Here is an 18,725-nt window from a genome sequence, read left to right on the forward strand (position 1 = left end):
TTTACAGTGGCGTCGTCCAAAGTTTATAACGTACATATAAGGAACTCGGGTTTTAAGCAGCTTATTTCTGTTTGAAAAAAAAAAGTAATGCAGTCGTGACTTGCGTAAACAAAAATATCTTACTATGCATTATTTAGTAACTGCTATTAATTATCCATTACCTGCATAATTCAGTATATGCTGTGACTTATTCAGTATCTGTCATGAATGGTCTATTATTATAAATTATTCAGTAACTACTATAAATTATTCAAACACTACTATGATATAATCAGTATCTGTTATGAATGATCCATTACCTACTATTAATTATTCAGTAACTACTATTAATTATCCATTTACAGCTATTAATTATTCAGTAACTACTATGAATTATCCATTAGCCACTATTTATTATTCAGTAACTACTATGAATTATCCATTAACTACAATTTATTATTCAGTAACTACTACGAATTATCCATTAACCACTATTTATTATTCAGTAACTACTATGAATTATCCATTAACCACTATTTATTATTTAGTAACTACAATTAATTATCCATTGACCACTATTTATTATTCTGTAACTACTATGAATAATCCATTAACCGCTATTTATTATCCATTAACTACTATGAATTATTACTTATAATTCATATAAACTACTATATATTATTTAGTATCTACTACACATTATCCATTAACTACTAAGAATTAGCCATTCCATGCTATGTATTATTCAGAAACTACTATGAGTTAGCATTACCTACTAATTACTCTGGAACTGCTGTGAATAATATATTGCCTAATGTTAATTATTCAGTAAGTACTATTTATTATTCAGTAGCTTTAATGAATTATTCAGAAACTAAAGTAGAGTAACTACAGTATTATTATTAAATTATTAAAGCAATGACTATGGATCTAATATAATTTATGCAATTATGAGAGTGAAGACGTGAAGTGGAAAAACATAGTAGGTCACAACATGTCCCTCCACATGGCAGACTGGAGAATGATTGTCTGCTTGAGCAGGCACACCACACTACAGCAGCAGTCGGTAAAACTTCTTAAAATTACATGCGGATTACATCCTCAGTGACTCGGTTAAATTGTAAGAGTAGAAAAGAGCATCTTTATGCTTATCTTTAATATGCTGTAAACTGAAGATATGTGCAAATAAAGAGGCCCTTTTGGTTTAAGAGGTTCTACAACTGCAGTGATTTTCAAACCAACCACAAGTGCAAAGGTAGAGCAAAGGGTTTTCCTTCTGAAAATAAAATGTTGATGTTTTATTGGTCATGGTTATGTTCTTGTCTAAAATATTTTCAGGGCTTTATCTACTACAAAAAAAAAATTCTGTGCACACAGGCTTATAGACAAGTATATGGGGTATACCATGAAATATGAGTTTGCCAGTGGGTCAGTAAGTCAGTGAGTATAAGAGGCACTGTGTGTGTGTCTGGCCCTGAGCGTGCTACCATATCCAAAGGGTCGCCTGAGAAGCCAGCAGCTGCTCTAATAGGGTATTTTAGGATAGTCTGGAAGTGCATGCATCTTGGATGTCCTCGCCTGCAGCATATCCTCCATATATATATATATATATATATATATATATATATATATATATATATATATAGATATTTAATAGATAGATAGATATTTAAGAAAAACTAGGCTACAAATGTCTACACCATTACTACCTATAAGGTACTAGAGTCAAATATGAGGTCATCTATCCAACAGCTAAAGCTTGACTGAAACTGGGTCATGCAACAGGACAATGATCCACAGCAGCAGATCTGCAACAGAATGGCTGAAAAACAGATGAATCAAGGTGTTGCAATGACCGAGTCATGACTGTTGTGTGTTGTTGTTCATCCTGATTAACCCCATTTTAAGACCTGCTAAGGACCAGATTTTTACATAAAACCCTAGAATTCAAAGAGGGTGTATTTTCTTGACTGTATATGTATGCCCTAAGGCTCTTAAACAGACTTATTTGAATCATTGTATATAACTGTCTTCAAAAAATATAAGATGTTCCTTTTCATATATGGTATTTGTCTAACCCTCCTATTCTGAGTGACTCACATTTCGTCGCTGTCACACAAACACCTTGTATGTCCATTTTTTGTTATTTTTACTTAGGATATAGTGTCATTGTGTATTTTATGTTTTTCAATTTAAATGCTTCAAAATCACTTTTTTACCTTTTATATTTTTTAACATTGATTTGAATTAAGAGTTCAGTGTTTTTCTTCTCCTGTAAAGTCGCGTGACAGCAACAATCTGAATCATGTAAAACAGGCAGGCAGATGTAGGGTTAGGAGTCTTGCTCAGGGACTCTTATTTGTGTAGCATGGTGCTTTTTTCTTCTTCTTTTTTTTGCCTGACCATTGAATTAAACTGTGAATTTAACTGTTGTTACCCACTACACTACACCAGCAGCTTAATTGTATACAGTGCTCCACCAAACTGCACATCATCACTCCCGGAGGTGTGCTCTTATGTTGTGCTATGTAGTGCTGAGTTCTAGCTATGTGGCCCGGTCTACATTCCACAAACTTGCCTCAATGCCTCCTCTCAGCAGCCTACATTTCCCAGGGTGTGGTCTGCGCTACGTCGCGCCTGCATGTGCGAGACTTTAAGGGAAAAACACGTTCAGGGCTGGTCCTCACACCAAGCCCCGCCTCATCCCTCACGCGATTGGCTGGTTCGCCACATGTTCGCCGTTCTATTGGCCGAGGCGTCTGTCAATGACTTTTTCAAGCGCTCCTCCGCTTCCTCGCCGCTGAGCGAGCTGTTTTGAGGGAGGAGGGTGGAAAGAAACCGGGTTCTGGTTTCGATTTTGGGGAAGTAAATAATTTAAATGTCTCGAATAACTCGCAAACTACGACAGGGAGCGACAGCTATCGAGGTAACGCTTTTTGAGTGGGTAATATTGAAGTTTAGGGAGGGTTTGGAGGCTCCAGCCCACCACTCCTGCCTTTGTTGACTTGCTGCTCACTTGCCTTTTTTAAAGTTGGCGACCAACTGACCTCAGAAATGACCTGGGCGACTTGGCCAGCTAGCATTGATCTAGGGTCGGGGATAAACTGGCCGGCGTTTGCATGCTAGTCCTTCACCTCGCGGGCTGTTTACTATCATGCTGCACCGGAGAGACGCTTTCTCTCAGGTCCGCGTCAACAAAGGAGGCGTTGATTCAGCTCCGTTTAACCGACACGATCCAGCGGCCGTTGAATCAATAACGGTCTCGATCATTTCGCGTTTAAAGGGCGTTATCTGCTAGTCGTAGCCAAACTCACAGCTGGAAGATGGCAGCAACGAAAGCCAAGGCTGGGCTGAACAATGAAGGCAGTCCTTATCGGGAGACGAGCAGGACAGAAGCCGGCAGTCCGGCGCTATCAGCTGGAGGAGCAGCGCCCTTATCAGGGGCCAACAATAGGACGTACTCTCTGGAGGACTTCGACACGGTGGCCACCGTTGGTAAGTTGGTAACATGGACCAGGATCCAGAAACTTCACCACCTGCTCTGAGTATAGCCTGGCCTTGCTCTCCTTTCCTTTTCAGCTTGTGGAGATGATCCACGTTTCTGTTCTTCATCATTTAGCTAAACACAGTACACATGCAGCTAGCTGCCATTCCTCTAAGGTAGAGAGCACTAGGTCTGACCGGTATGAAGGTTGGGTGGGTGATGCTGATTTTACAGGGCTGACACTTCTGCTGATCAATAATTACAGCCAGTATCAATTATATATATGTATTTTTATTAGATAATAAATTCGAAGAATTTATGCCCCGACAATAACTGCTGACATCAGGCTGTCAGGGTTGTGTTTTTACTTTAATCGTCTAATTTATTATATTAATATTATATGTGGTTGGTGTGGCGCAACAGATAACACCACTACCTGCCACTGAGCTACCACACCATGTGGGAGACTGGGGTTCGATTCCCTATGGGTTCGATGGGTTCGATGACTATCGATGACTATGAATAAGGTGAAAGGTGAAAAGGTGCACGTATTTGTCACTGTATACTGTACAGCGAAATGTGTCCGCCGCATTTAACCCATCTGGTAGTGAACACACACTCACACACACACATGTGTTAGGGGCAGTGAGTACACACACACACACACCCAGAGCGGTGGGCAGCCAACTCCAGCGCCCGGGGAGCAGAGAGGGTAAAGGGCCTTGCAGTGGCAGCTTGCCGAGCCCGGGAATCGAACCCACAACCCTGTTATTGACAGCCCGGAGCTCTAACCGCTGAGCCACCACTGCTTGTCCTTGGGTAAGACTCGTAACACTACATTGGCCCACCTCTGTAATACGAGTAACCTTGTAAGTCGCTCTGGATAAGAGCATCAGCTAAATGCCATAAATGTAAATGTAAATATCCCGTAACTCAGCTGGCCAACAATGTCAGTAGACCAGTTGTTATCTGGTCGAATGTAGGCCTTGAGGTCAGATGACCAAAATTCAGTTTCAGGACAGCGTCCAGTGCGGAGGTTGGACATTTCTTAGTTTGATGTAGGAGTGAGCAATATGCTGATGTTATCATATCGTGATACACAATCTGATTTTTGAAGTATATGAGCGAGAAAATTGTCAGTGCTTAACTTTTATGGCGACTTACAAGGGTACTCATATTACAGAAATGGGCCAATGTAGTGTTAGGAGTCTTGCCCAAGGACTCTTTAATGGTGTAGCGCAGCATAGTGACCCAGACCGGGAATCGAACCCCAGTCTCCCGCGTGGTGTGGTAGCTCACTGGCAGGTAGTGGGGTTATCTGTTGCACCACACCAACCTGGACCACTGGACCACCAGCAGGCCGAAAGTGTTATATACACACATCTATTACCAAAGAATAGCCCCGTCAGTTTGTACAGAAGTCCCTGTAGTTACTGAGTGATACACCTTATGTGTAATAAGCCTTTCATTACAGTGAGATTAGTCAGGTTCATTTGGATGAAGTCTTGCACGCTTTGAATAAATGTAATAAGTATTGGAGAGTATTTGAATTGTAATTTTGGAAAATCGGTCCCTACTGACAAAACAGCGGGGAAAAACTGCAATCCAAATACTAATGACTGTGATGTTTACTCAAAATAAGCTGCACTCCATTGAATTAAATAAGACTGATTACACTCTTTAAGCACTGACGATATCCACGATACACTCATAGAAGAATATTGTGTAACATGATAACAAATTTGATCACAATGCCATATAATATTGTCACATTGCCCAGTTTTACTGATGCATGTTGTCTGCGATCATGTGTATCATAATAAATATCGAGTTTCTTGGAAATATCGTGATATAATATTTTGACCACCTCACCCAGCCCTAGTTTCAAGTTGTAATGTAAGTAACTAAAATCCAACGTCTCCCCAACGTCATATTGACGTAACTTACCGAATTAGTTGAATGTAGTAACGAGGTAAGGTGACCCAAGCTCAACATCTGCTGAAAGTTATGGTGTTAAGTAACTAAAATTCAACGTCTGTCGAATGTTGGAGCTTGATATCAAACCAGTGTTTGTTCTTGGCGGACATGTGACTTTTATTTGCAACCAAAATGAATTCATTTGTACAACGTTGGGTTTTGATGTCAACCTGATTTTCGTTTTCAAATTGATGTCCGATGCCTGCCAAGGAGTGCTTTAGAAACACATATGAATATGAGGTCTAGTGTCAAATGTTTTAAAGGACCCATATCCTGTAGATTTCATCTGTCATGGGCAGGGCTAAACCGCTGTGGACTGAGTCGATGGTATATGTTGGAAGCTCAGTTTTTAATTTTGTTTACATTCAGAAATTTGCTGTAATATGTGAACAGTGTTTGCATAAAACATTAAGCTTTTTATTAAACAAACATTAGGATGATATGGGTCATTTAAGCTTACAGGTAGAAGCTCACAGACTTGGGTAATGTAGTGCTGGGGTGGAGCTACCTATAATTTATGGGTTCACGGATGAGTTTTCTGTCTATTTCAGCATACTTCCTTTATTTCTCACCAGTTTATCATCTATATATATATAGATGTGTTATTGTGATCATACATTTTATATGTTACCTTTTACATGCTATTATTTTGGGGTGATTGAGTTCCCCAATCATTAGCTGCCCCCTCATAGTTGGAGAGAAAATTATTACTGGTGCTTTATAGGTGGTGTTTGGGCCGACACCAGAGAAACCATCATCAGCCAACTGATATGTTAGAGAAGTTGTAACCTGAGCTTTTCAGGCTGGATGTGAAGCTGCCTGTAGGCCCAGAGCATCCCCGGAAACTATCAGGTGCACCCGTGTCCCAGCCTTCCACTAGCTGGCCCCCAGGCACTATTGTATTTCACTGAAGGGCCTTTTTAATAGGGGGTTGGTACTTCCTTAAAGTCTATTTTTCATGAACCTGATCCTAAATAAATGTCATTTCTGTCATTATAAATTATAAAATGGAGACATTTAGGACATTGGCCCTGGCAAGCATCTAATTACTTTATGCATTTTAAATAAATTTTATTCTATTATGTTTTTAAAAATGCCAGCTGATGTTTAGATATGTATATTTACTGATGGATTGACCAATAGCAATGACTCAAAGTTACTTGGGCTATTTAGATTTTCCTTCATCTGTAAAGAACCCTTACTTTTACAATGTTAACTTTACAGATGAAGAAAAAGCTTAACAACCCAAGTAACTTTGGATCATTCCTATTGGTCAATTCATCACTAAATATACACATTATGTTTCCTATGACTTTTATTACGTATTGGTGACATTTAGATCTATTTAAGTTAATGTATTTTAGTTATGTCTATTTAATTATAGCATATATGAACCTGCTTTAAAAATAAATATACATAAATATATAATCTAACTGTTAGTTCCATGTTCTAACACTTCATGCTGGATCAGGCATCATCTGGTCTCACTGTTCAATTCCCAGGTTGCTAACTTGGGAATCTGTATAGTGGGTTTGTGTTGAATATGACATTTCTTCCCACCATTGAGACTTCCTCATTGTAATTACAGCTCCAACACCTTTTAATTAGTTTTATCAAACACCTTCTCTTTCACTTTCGAGAGTGTTGGGTAAGGTCATGTTGTGTGTGTGTGTGTGTGTGTGTGTGTGTGTGTGTGTGTGTGTGTGTGTGTGTGTGTGTGTGCATGGGCAAGCTTCTTCAGCTAGCATTGTTCATCTGAAAGTAGGTCTTCCCTTACTTATGTGTAATTAATGAACGGATCCGTTAATTACTTGTTCACCAGTAGGACTGCACTCTAGTTCCTTGTTGTGAGTTGCAATAGCAGAAGGTCCTGAGAGCTCCTGACACTGGAATGTTGACAAGCAAGAGGCCATGTAGCATCTTTGGGGGGGACCAGGCGTACATCAGATTGATCAGATGATGACAGATACTATTGATGTTCTGTACTGAAGATCTGTTATTACTATTGATATTGGCTACGTATTGTGGTCGATACAGATACCAGTAAATAAAGTAAACAAGTTCACACTGCGATCTATATATTGACGTATAGTAACCGCAAGCCAGGTTACACGCCTTAATGTCACTGATTAATATTAATCCCTAGTGGGAAGTCTCAGAACACATGAGCTGTTGATTAGGACCAATTATGGTCAAGCAGAGGTCTTAAAACTCAGAAGAAGTGATTAGGACCAATCGCAGTCAGAGGGAGGTCTCAGAAGGAAAAGAGTAGTTAATTAGGACCAATCGCAGTCAGGGGGAGGTCTCAGAAGGAAAAGAGTGGTTAATTAGAACCAATCGCAGTCAGGGGGAGGTCTCAGAAGGAAACGAGTGGTTAATTAGAACCAATCGCAGTCAGGGGGAGGTCTCAGAAGGAAAAGAGTGGTTAATTAGAACCAATCACAATCAGGGGGAGGTCTCAGAATAAAATGAAATAGTGATTAGGACCAATTGCAGTCAGGGGGAGGTCTCAGAATAAAATGAAATTGTGATTAGGACCAATCGCAGTCAGGGGGAGGTCTCAGAATAAAATGAAAGAGTGATTAGGACCAATCGCAGTCAGGGGGCAGTCTCAGAATAAAATGAGTTAGTGATGAGGACCAATTGCAGTCAGGGGGCGGTCTCAGAATAAAATGAGTTAGTGATTAGGACCAATCGCAGTCAGGGGGCGGTCTCAGAATAAAATGAGTTAGTGATTAGGACCAATCGCAGTCAGGGGGCGGTCTCAGAATAAAGCGAGTTGTTGATTAGGACCAATCGCAGTCAGGGGGCAGTCTCAGAATAAAGCAAGTTGTTGATTAGGACCAATCGCAGTCAGGGGGCAGTCTCAGAATAAAGCAAGTTGTTGATTAGGACCAATCGCAGTCAGGGGGAGGTCTCAGAATAAAATGAAATTGTGATTAGGACCAATCGCAGTCAGGGGGAGGTCTCAGAATAAAATGAAAGAGTGATTAGGACCAGTCAGTACTTTTGTAGAAATGTCTGTGAGAGATCAAAGCAGTGGCATCTGGGTATATCCTATAAAAAGTAAAGTGGGTCGAAAGGGAGGCTTATGCTCTGCATGCACCCATGCTCAGATGACTGAGCTCTTTTCTGAAGCTGCTTACAAATTCCAGGGTTTTGAGATTTTTGGGGATTGTTTTGTTTTGTTTACCACTTATATTAAATAAAAAATAATATCAAACATCTGGAATCCTGACTAGAGATTGCTTGGGTGAAGTAACAGGGTCCTGTAGAGTTTCTCATACAGACTGACAGGAGATCAGTGTAAATACGGACATGGTCTGGACCGTGGCAATGTTTTTCAAACAGGTTTTGGACCAGGCACCTTATACACTTAGCTGATGCTATTAGTAAAATATATGTTTCACATATTTCACACTTTTGAATTAGTGAGAAAAGGGAGAGAAAATCGACTAATGCACCTTTAATGAATAATTGATGTATAATTGAATGAACAGTCATTTGTTATTTACTTGCTTGTTTCTTGTTAGCAGATGCATTAGCAGAAAGTCTCTGACCAAGCAGACCAGCGCTGACCATCAGAAAGGCATGTCACGTCTTGGAAAAGCATACAGAACAGAGCAATAGCCATAGTCTAAGTGCAGTGTCTAACACTTCTGGCAGGAGTTGACAGAAACTCGGCTTGCCACAATGCAAAACACTGGCGAAGACTACGGTGACAAACACAATAGTTAGCCTATTTTTAGATATGTCACTATTTGTGTGTGTGTGTGGAAGGGCAGTAGTGGTAGCAGTATTGTTGTCTGTCTCTTCAGCAGCTGTTGTGAAAATTCAAAAGGACAGTTCCTCTACTAAGGCCTGTGGGAAGACATGGTTCATGCTAGGATACAGCAACACACACACACATATGAACATCAACAGCTCATTTTCACATACCGTAACTACATGTTCTGACATGTTGGTTTCATTTTCCAGTTTAAAGGTGTGCTTAGTCAGTGTAATTGCAGTAGCACACTGACCGTTAATAATCAAATGTCATGTGTCGATCTCCCCAACTGTTATTACCTCCCTTTATTCAGCGATTAGTCAGATTTACCTTCTAGATGAACTGGTGGTGGTTATTTGGCTTGGTCTGCTTGTTGGCTTGTATGTCTTTACAGTAAGAATTAAAGCTTTTTTGAAGGGGTTTGGTTCTGTAACCCATTTGACCCTGCATGACAGTCTACACTTCCTCACTGTTACAACTACATCACTAGCATAATCAGCATCAGTTTCATAGGTCCCAAAGTAGAACCCAGTGGGACTCCACAAAATATGCTAAACCGAACAGTCTTAAAATAATCCAGAATTGTTTGTGCATTAGGATTACTAGCTAAATAATAAACCTAGGACTGAAGGGCTTCAAATGAACTCTAGTTTGATTGTTCTGTTACTGCGCTTTGTTAGAATAAGTGAGAACAAGTGGCGCTCGACCAATAAACAGACAAATAAACAAACTCCAAAGAGGTCAGCCTCCGTCTGCTTCCAAATGAAGTCTGGCGCCACAGTTCGGGCATCACGGTTCGGTACGAATTTAGTACAGACCATGAGGGAGCACAAAAAAATGCATAAGACTAGTTTTGTTTTGTTTTTTTTACATTTTTATAATTTTCATTTTGTGGTAAGCTTGCTGCTAATGACCTACAGCTTAAGGCAGAGGTTCCCAAACTATTTTATGCCAAGATCCACTTCCATAATTAAATAATGACCCTTATTTGTTCTGCATGTTGGTATGATCCATTCAGCTCTAATCTTTAGAATGAACACGTTGATACACAATCAATACAATTATTATTTTATTGTATTAATTAGATAATACATTATTTATATTTTTCACATTTTGTTCTGATCTAAGCTGAGCTGGGATCTGTATCTGATCACTGTTATTGTCTGCATTAGTTTCACTGATGTGCTACTAGGAAATGACGTCTGTGACGCTATGTGGTGCTCCACAACACACTGACCTATTTGTGAAATGTTCATAGCGCTGTTGTTCAAGCACAATTCTGTTGTTCTTCCATTTATTGTGACACTGAGCATATTATACTACTCATTTAGTGCCTTGATTGAATGTTAGCTTTAAATTCACCAGGTAAACTGTGGCTTTTTACATATATAACACTCAATTAGGCCAGAGTGCAGCATAGAAGTTTGGTGTTCCAGTTGGCTTCTATTTCTCAAATGTGTTTGTAAGAGCACTACGCAAACATCTCAACAAATAATGCAACAATTATGCAACATTATTTTATTGAATTTTTAATAAACTAACTAACAAACTATTATCCTGATGATCCTGCATCTGTTAGTACTCATGTATAGCTTTTGGTGCTTTGCGTCAGTGACACTGTGTGTACTTGTTCCAGTAGGTTCCACGTTTCACATGTTTTTTATTATTATTCAGTCAATTTTTGTGTTAAATCTTTAAAAAAAATTCTCACTAAATTACTTAACTATGACTAATATTATCAATAGCAATAACCCACAATTTCATAGAATAACTAAGTCTTTCGGTGCCCAATGACTTTAAACAGCAGATGATATTCTGTTATATTAAACACTTGTCATATGATTTAGAGTTTTGTCTTTTGGTTCAGGGCATTGCAGTAGAAATTACAAATCAGGCTACAGTTGTACAGTTGTTAGTTTCCTCCCACATAGTCAACGCAAATCCCTCATACTTAAAGCTTATACTTAATTGTAGACTGGATACTTCTGTTTTTTAAACAAACTAAATCTCCCATCCAGCCATGAGTTAATGAATGCAGGGGATTATGTTTTGTTGGAAAAATGTTTACAAAAAAAAATGTAACTGGCACCACTCCGAAAGAAGACCTCTACTTTAACTGTGGCAGAATGGAAAGCATATAGCATTAGGACCAGCATAAAAAATCCAATTTGCTGAGTCTTTGGTTGGATGCGAGGGATTTATGGCCTGTGACGAATCAGTTAAGCCCCCGTATGAGTGCTCTTATAACTGAATTGACATTAAAATGATTAGGAAATAGCTCATTCTCGTGAATCAGCGATATGTACAGCTCCCTCGTGTTTGGGCTCGGAATAAATTATGGGATGGGGTGGATGCGGAGTGAGACAGCAGAGAACCGCTGTTCACGCTTTCTGATTTAAAGTATGAGAAAACTGCTGTAACCATCTGTAGAGGTCATGAGATATGTGTCAGTGCTGAGTTGGATGTTTACTAGAATAGTTAAGTAAAAAAACAGTTATTTAGGTTCTTACACTGTATAACACGCATTCCAGCTTTCCATCCAGCTGCTGATTAATGGAGAATTGGCTTCCAGCGTATATAATACCCTCGTGGCTACAGAATTTTGTCCATCCTTCTGCCCATTTTTATCTAAAGAAGCAACGTTTATGGAGTAAGAACACTGTGGTTATTAGATTTCTCCTGTGTTTGCTTACAGTGCTTTTAGACTCAAACAGTTGAAGTCATGTCTCATTTTCACAAGAAGAGTAATTCTAGAGGAGTCTGTGACGAGTGGGGATTTAAGGTTAGGGTGGTCACTGTGGTTCTAATGGGTGTGTTCTGTTTTGAGAGTGACCAGTGTTTCTTGGAGCTTCACCAGGACGCCTAGGAAAGTGTTCAGCGCTTTAAGTAAGTTTGCTTGAATTTAAGGCCCCTCTTTCTAAGAGTGTTTGCTCAGAACAGTGCTGTGCACGTGTGCCGTTTTCCATATGCAGTGGACACCTGACCAGCCAAGCTAATAAAGGGAATGACAGCATTCAGTAGGCCAGGCAAAGCCAGAGCGAGTGTATGTCTGTGTGTGATATTCGGCCTAACCTTCCCTTTTGAAAGTGCCCTGCTGCTCGAAGTTCCAGGTTATATTTTTGGTGCATGCTCTAAATCTGATGGAGTGTCCTCTTGCATATATTACCAATGTTGGGTTTAATGTAGTGGTCAGACATTTTTGAACACCCCCTCTTTTTTTCAGCAGTCCACTAGCATTGCTGCATGGCCCAGACAAGCCTGCCTGATCCATGCATCTAAGCAATGACTTACTGCCACTACACCTGTCAGACCTGCAGCTCAAAGTCTTCTCAGTTTAAACTGAGACTTGATCCAGTGTCAAGCTGACCTATAAGGTGTTGTCATGTGAGCTGTCTATCACAAGCTGTTGACTCTCAGAAACTTGTCTTCTGATACTGAAGCATTCCATTCTGTAATTGCTCACCAAACAAAGGCTGGGTTTCATGGCCATTGTTTCTTTGCGGATTTGAGTGTGACCGTCTTTTGATGGTGTTGGAAACTGGACTCACCACACTGTGGCGTTATTTATAATTTATCTAAAGAATAGAGCTCTAAGAGTTAGAATGGTCAGTCTGTGTTTCTGTTGTTTGCCTTTTTCTAGATATTATGATAGCATCCATATGAATCGATATGGGCAATGTTGTCCATATACTGTGGTAGAGTGCACAGTTTATTCCAGCACTGCATTTATACAGGCAAAAGGTTTGTAAGGTAAGTTTATAAGTTTGGACATTTGAATTGTTTTTATTTACTTCCATCACTACGAACCAGCTGTAAGTAAAAAAAAAAAAAAAAAGGGAAACACATTTATATTATTTTCAGTGTTCGCTATTCTCCCAAGTACAGGTCGGGAAAGCATTGCAATTATGCTATTGAAGCTGATTTTATTTAAAGGTAAAATGCTACCTAATGCTGCATTAACCGGACCTCAGGTGCTTCAAATGTCAGTACAAACTTGTTCAAAAAATATTCTAAAACTTTTGACCGGTAGTGTTTAACTCAAAGAATCAATTGAAAGCTTAAATGTAGTTCTGAAAATGAAGCCTTTTATGTGTTGCCAGAGCCATTCAATTTCTGCGATTGATACAAGGGAAAACCTCGGTACCATATAAAACCATTATCCTGAGAGTGCAAGGCAAGCCGATTCTACATCAGCTCTGCATCAGCATTAAGGGTCCACCTTTTAGCCACAGGCAGAGTGACCCACTTAGTAAGAGGAAAAACCTGTGTCACATGCCTCTAAACGAAATCACTAGATCACGCCTGTTTATAATCCCTATAAAGTCCTGCTGTTTATGCTTTAGTTACAAATAATCCAATTGCAGACCAGATGGCCTGTTGCCTTTGCATGGAAGGAATTTCCCTCTTCCTGAGAATAATACTGTTTCTAAATCTTTCTAAGTTCCTTGTCTGATACTGAAGCATTCCGTTCTGTAATTGCTCACCAAACCAAGGCTGGCTTTCATGGCCATTGTTTCTGCCACCACTTTTCAGCTGTTCTCATTCTGATGCTGTGTGTATGTCAAATGTGTGGATGTGTGTGTTTGTACGGGATTATTGTTGTTGTCGATGTCGGGTCCGGGTTTTGAATCTGATGCAGGAAGCAGCTACAGGAAGCCAGTGAAGTGACATTTTTGAAGTGACAGGCTGAATTTAGAAACGTTAAAGACAACCAGTGCTGCTGCATGTTGGAAACCATGTTACAAAGCCCAACATTTATTTAAAAAAAGACATTTTGCTTGAATGTTAATTACTGTACTGTGAATTTATTGCAGCTGTATTATTTATTGAATTGCAAGCAATGCAAATCAGATCAGTATTGGCTGATACTCTGCATTAAAAGACTCGAATTGGTGGCAAAGAGCTGGATAGGGACATTATTTAATTCTCATGTATATTAATGCAAGGACACTAGACTTGTTTATACTGTGAGATGTTGGCCTAATGGAACTGGTGTACATAAATCAGCACAGTGTATCTCATGGTATAGCACAACCTTGAGTGTATTATGCAGTTGTTTAAATTTTTAAATCATAAAAAATAATAAAAGAAAGTTTATTTATGCTTAATGTAGAAGAATTAGTTCATAATCAATGAAAAACGAATCGTTAGGTGCAGCCCTAAATTACAAAATATCTTCATATTGCATACCACCATGTAAGGTGTTCTTTTCCCTGTTGACTGTGTTGCCCACCCTTTGTGTGGTAGAACCGGAGGGGTAGGCTGACAAGTTGCTGCTTAAGAATTCAACTGTCAGTTTGTATCACAAGACAATTTTGTCTGCGAGTAAAACCGAATAGCTGACTGGACAGAGTTTTTGCCAAAAAGTGTCAAGCTGGCAAGCTCACCACTAAAGAAAGAGCAGCACTTGGAGTTCATTTCCAAACTTTAGATCTGCGTCATCACTTTTTGCACTCCTTCACAACAGTGAGCCTCAATGGCTTTTGTTGTGTCTTCTGTTGCCTCACTCTCAAACCGCCCAGAGATGTAAGAAGAACCACTCTGCTTGATTGAACCTTTGTTCATGCCCTGGAGTGAGCAGGTTCGCTCTGTATTCCACATTGATTTCTCCATGGTCTTACTGATAAACAACAGTTCTAAAATCCCACGTGATCTCCAAAGCCACATCTAAAGAAAATCTGTCTCTCTCTACCAAGTGAGAACATGTCCTCTGTAACAGGAAGCATGAGCTAGAAATGCGTCACTGTGTCTACACGATGAGCTCATTCGCCAGTGTTCTCCACTTCTCCCATCCTGCAGGCTTTTAGATGTTGTTGAGGTGTGGCTAGAGGGTGGACTGGAGAGTGTCTGGTAACTACATATAGTCATAAGAAAAATTTAGGAGGCCCCATTAAACCTTTGTCCTTTTTAAACTAATTTAAACACATGAAGATATGGATCTTCATTTGGACAATATTAAGAGATGGAGGTTATAATAACTAAACAACAACAACTGAAGTAAAACTCTTTTATAAAGTGTAATTATTAGAAATGCAGTTTTCTTGTAAGAAAAAAAAAAAGTTAAAACACCACCACATGTGTTATTACTTAAAATGGCTAAAATAAGTAGCAGGTGCTGCACATCAGCAGCAGATGATTAGACCCTCATTAGAGAGGATTCTGGAGGAGTCTGTCTTATTTAAACCTCAGACATTTCCTTTGGTTTGCTCTGGATTGTTGAAGGGAGCGGTTTCACCATGGAAAGATCCAAAGAGCTCTCTGAGGCCTTCAGAAAGAAGGTTGTAGATGCACGCAAGTCTGGGAAGGGATTAAAAAGGTCTCCAGACACTTAGAAAACAGCCGAAATGACCAAATCCAACTGGTCTGGTTTACTTGCAGGCTGGCTAAGTGAACGCTGCACAGTTTAAAATCAGTCATTCAGTGAATGTTGAACTGTCAATCTGACCATTACAAATGCTCACCAGTCTGGCTGACAGAAAGCCCACGTATACACACTCCGAAGAGAATGACTCGACTGGTGGGCTAATGATCTAGCAACTGCTCAATGGTTCTGGATCTAAAGCCACTCGTTAAGCTAGCCTTTGCCTACTACTAGCTCAGCTACAGCTCCACCGACTATCAGCTAGTCCAGTGCAGCTGACCGACAAACCGCTGAGCTACCGACATACCGATATAAACTCGTGTCTGGGAGAGCGAAGTGTTGGAAGTAACAGGAAGGTGAAATGAGAGACCGGTTCTGCCCTGTTTGGACTTGCAGCTGGGTGTATCAAGGCTGGGATAAGTTAGCTAGCAGACTAAACACTGCAGCACAGACTGTGTTCCAGCTAACTGAGGCTCAAATCAGGATAAGGCCTCATATCTGAGAGTGCAGAGTCACTGTTTTCAGGGCTCTGTCTTTCAGTTGAACCCAGCATTGCTAAATTTGCAGCTATGATGGACTTGTTTTCAGACATGGCATCAACAATCAGTGAGCACATTGGGGAATGAGCTTATTTGGCTGTAAACTAGATAGACACTGACAAGAAATTTGACACATTAGACATGTCATAGTTTTGAAAAACTGGAAAACTGTCCTCATTTTGAGACACTGTCAACTACAGCTGGGCAAAATGACGATATTTCATTGTATCGTGATGAAAGCATATGAAGGATACTGTTAGTGCTAAATAAACACTGATCAGATTACTCTATTCAGTACAGGGGAGTGTCTGAATAGTGGTTTATAAGAATCTGTCGCTGCTTATGTTTGTAGCCTGTGATAAATATTTAAGTGTTTCTTTAAATAAGTCTTTAAGACTTGTAGCCCAAGTCTACTGTCCACAAATTACTGTAATTTTTAAGGTGTTAGGGTGTTGGCAGTTGTTTCACTTGTAAATTATTTTGCAGAAATAAAGGAAATGGAGAAATAATTATGCATGATCCTAATCACACATATCCTTAAGTCTATCTTCATTGATTGCCTATTTCGGCAAAAATAATGTAATTTGAAAGTATCTTGTGAATGTTTTCAACACCAGTTGACTTGGTTACCTATGTAGTTGTGTTTTTTGTTTGTTTTTTGAGTAAGCTGGCTGTTCACTAAATTCAGCTAATCTAAAAGGTAAAGGTGCACGTATTTGTCACTGTACAGTGTACACTGCACAGCGAAATGTGTCCTCCGCATTTAACCCATCTGTGGTAGTGAACACACACACACACTAGTAAACTAGGGGCAGTCAGTACACACACACCCAGAGCGGTGGCCAGCCAACTCCAGTGCCCGGGGAGCAGAGAGCACTGTTGGACTCAAGGGCCCAACAGTGGCAGCTTGCCAAGCCCGGGAATCGAACCCACAACCCTGTTATCGATAGCCCGGCGCTCTAACCGCTGAGCCACCACTGCCCCTCTAGCCAGCACCTGCCATCAAATTATGTAGCTAAGACCCCCATCCAGTCACCATGTAGGGAAAGAAATGCACCCTCTAAAAACACAGTTCAGATTTTGTCCAAATAAAACTATGTAGATTCAACTATGTTGAAATACTGAACTATTCACTGGAACTATATACTATAGCCTATTCGCTCAGCTATTTCTTTTTTTATGACAAAAGCCCTTTCTGACAGATGTCTGAGCTCTTTGTTCTCAGGTTGTGTTTTTTTTCTTTACTGTACGTAACCCTGGAGACTCAACGGGTCCCAAACAATGTTTCCTTGTGTGAGGTAAATGTGTGAAATGCCAACATTCCACTTCAGGTATCGCACTCAGGGTCATGAGTCAGAGCGCCTCCTTGTTCCTTCATGTTAAGCAATAATGTAACGTCAGCTGTGGAACATTCTTTAGGTGGCCTCGCACTTTGGATGGATAGATGGATGGAGAGATACTATATTGATCCCCCCAAAAATATTCAGGAATTCTGCTGGAATTTTGCATGTGCTCTCCTCAAAGCCTGAACGGAAAACTAAGGCCGTACAGTAGATCATGCATGTCCTTTCAAGCTTTTTTCCGCAAAGCCTTGTCTTGTCTTTTGAACATTTCCGAGTGATGTTTTGTTTTCAGCTTGTCCAGAAGAAGAGTGCCAACGTGCCAGTTTGGCAACATTTGTGCCTCTAACCAAATGAATCTATAGAACCACAAGATGTTAAGTGTTACAGCCGCCTGTCCTAAATACAGTATACAGTACAATATCATTATAAATGATTTATAAATATTGAAAGCTAGCCCAGTAGGTAATTAAATGGTAGTTATATTATCAAGCAATATTTATCCACTTGTAGCTCAATGGAAAAAAGCCAGTGTTTACAAAGCTGAACCTATCCAAATAATGAACACAGAAAGCGTTATTGAATTGCTGGTGATTATTTGGGAATATAGATAGGCTCCTGTTCAGTAGTTAAAGATTAACCTACAGTGTGTGTTTGTAGCTCCTCTGAGCTCCAGAAAGGGCCCGGTGTGTAATTTAGTAGGCGGCTCAAGGTGCCCTCCTCTGCAGACGAGCACTCCTTGTCGCCATTGATCGTTTGTGTAGGGTTAGATCTATTACTTAGCAGGGTCCCATGTTCCCCTTTCCTGGAACTGCTGCCGGCTTTGTTCTGGTCCTTATACACTGATCACAGTGCTGCTTATTTCTCTAAAACGGGTACTAAGCCTAATGTTGGAAATGCAGAGCTGAAAAGGACAGACGGTTGGGCTAGGTGTTAGCTACATTCGCAGTGTTTGATCTTGTCTAGTAGTATTAGCTTTTTTTTTTAAGTTGCAGTGGTAGGTTTTATTCATCATTCCAAGAACTTTCATAGGAATAGTGATAACCCCAGTGATGGTAAAAACGGTGTAAGAAATGCTGGTATAGATATTTTCATTCATATTTTATAGACATGCAAAGTGCAAAGTGGTGGGCTCCAAATGGTCCAAGAGACTAGGCACATAAAAACAACTATTAAAAACGTATTATTTTACTGAATGCCAGTTAAAAAGGACTGATGCCATTCTCTGTAATAAAACATGGACTTAGCCAGTGTTTCTCTAAGTACTGATATCATT

General features: G+C 39.9%; 1 protein-coding gene across 1 annotated transcript in view; it reads left to right on the top strand.

The window, feature by feature from the left end:
* The first annotated feature begins 2,812 nt into the window (after positions 1–2,812).
* The window catches only part of prkx (protein kinase X-linked), a 57,059-nt gene continuing 41,146 nt past the window's right edge, over positions 2,813–18,725 (top strand). The window contains exon 1 of the mRNA XM_072657353.1: positions 2,813–3,474. Within this exon, the coding sequence (XP_072513454.1) occupies positions 3,303–3,474 (172 nt within the window). The 5' untranslated portion in view covers positions 2,813–3,302. The remainder of the gene's footprint in view (positions 3,475–18,725) is intronic.

Source organism: Salminus brasiliensis, chromosome 15 (genome assembly GCF_030463535.1).
Source record: "Salminus brasiliensis chromosome 15, fSalBra1.hap2, whole genome shotgun sequence".
Taxonomy (NCBI): Eukaryota; Metazoa; Chordata; class Actinopteri; order Characiformes; family Bryconidae; genus Salminus; species Salminus brasiliensis.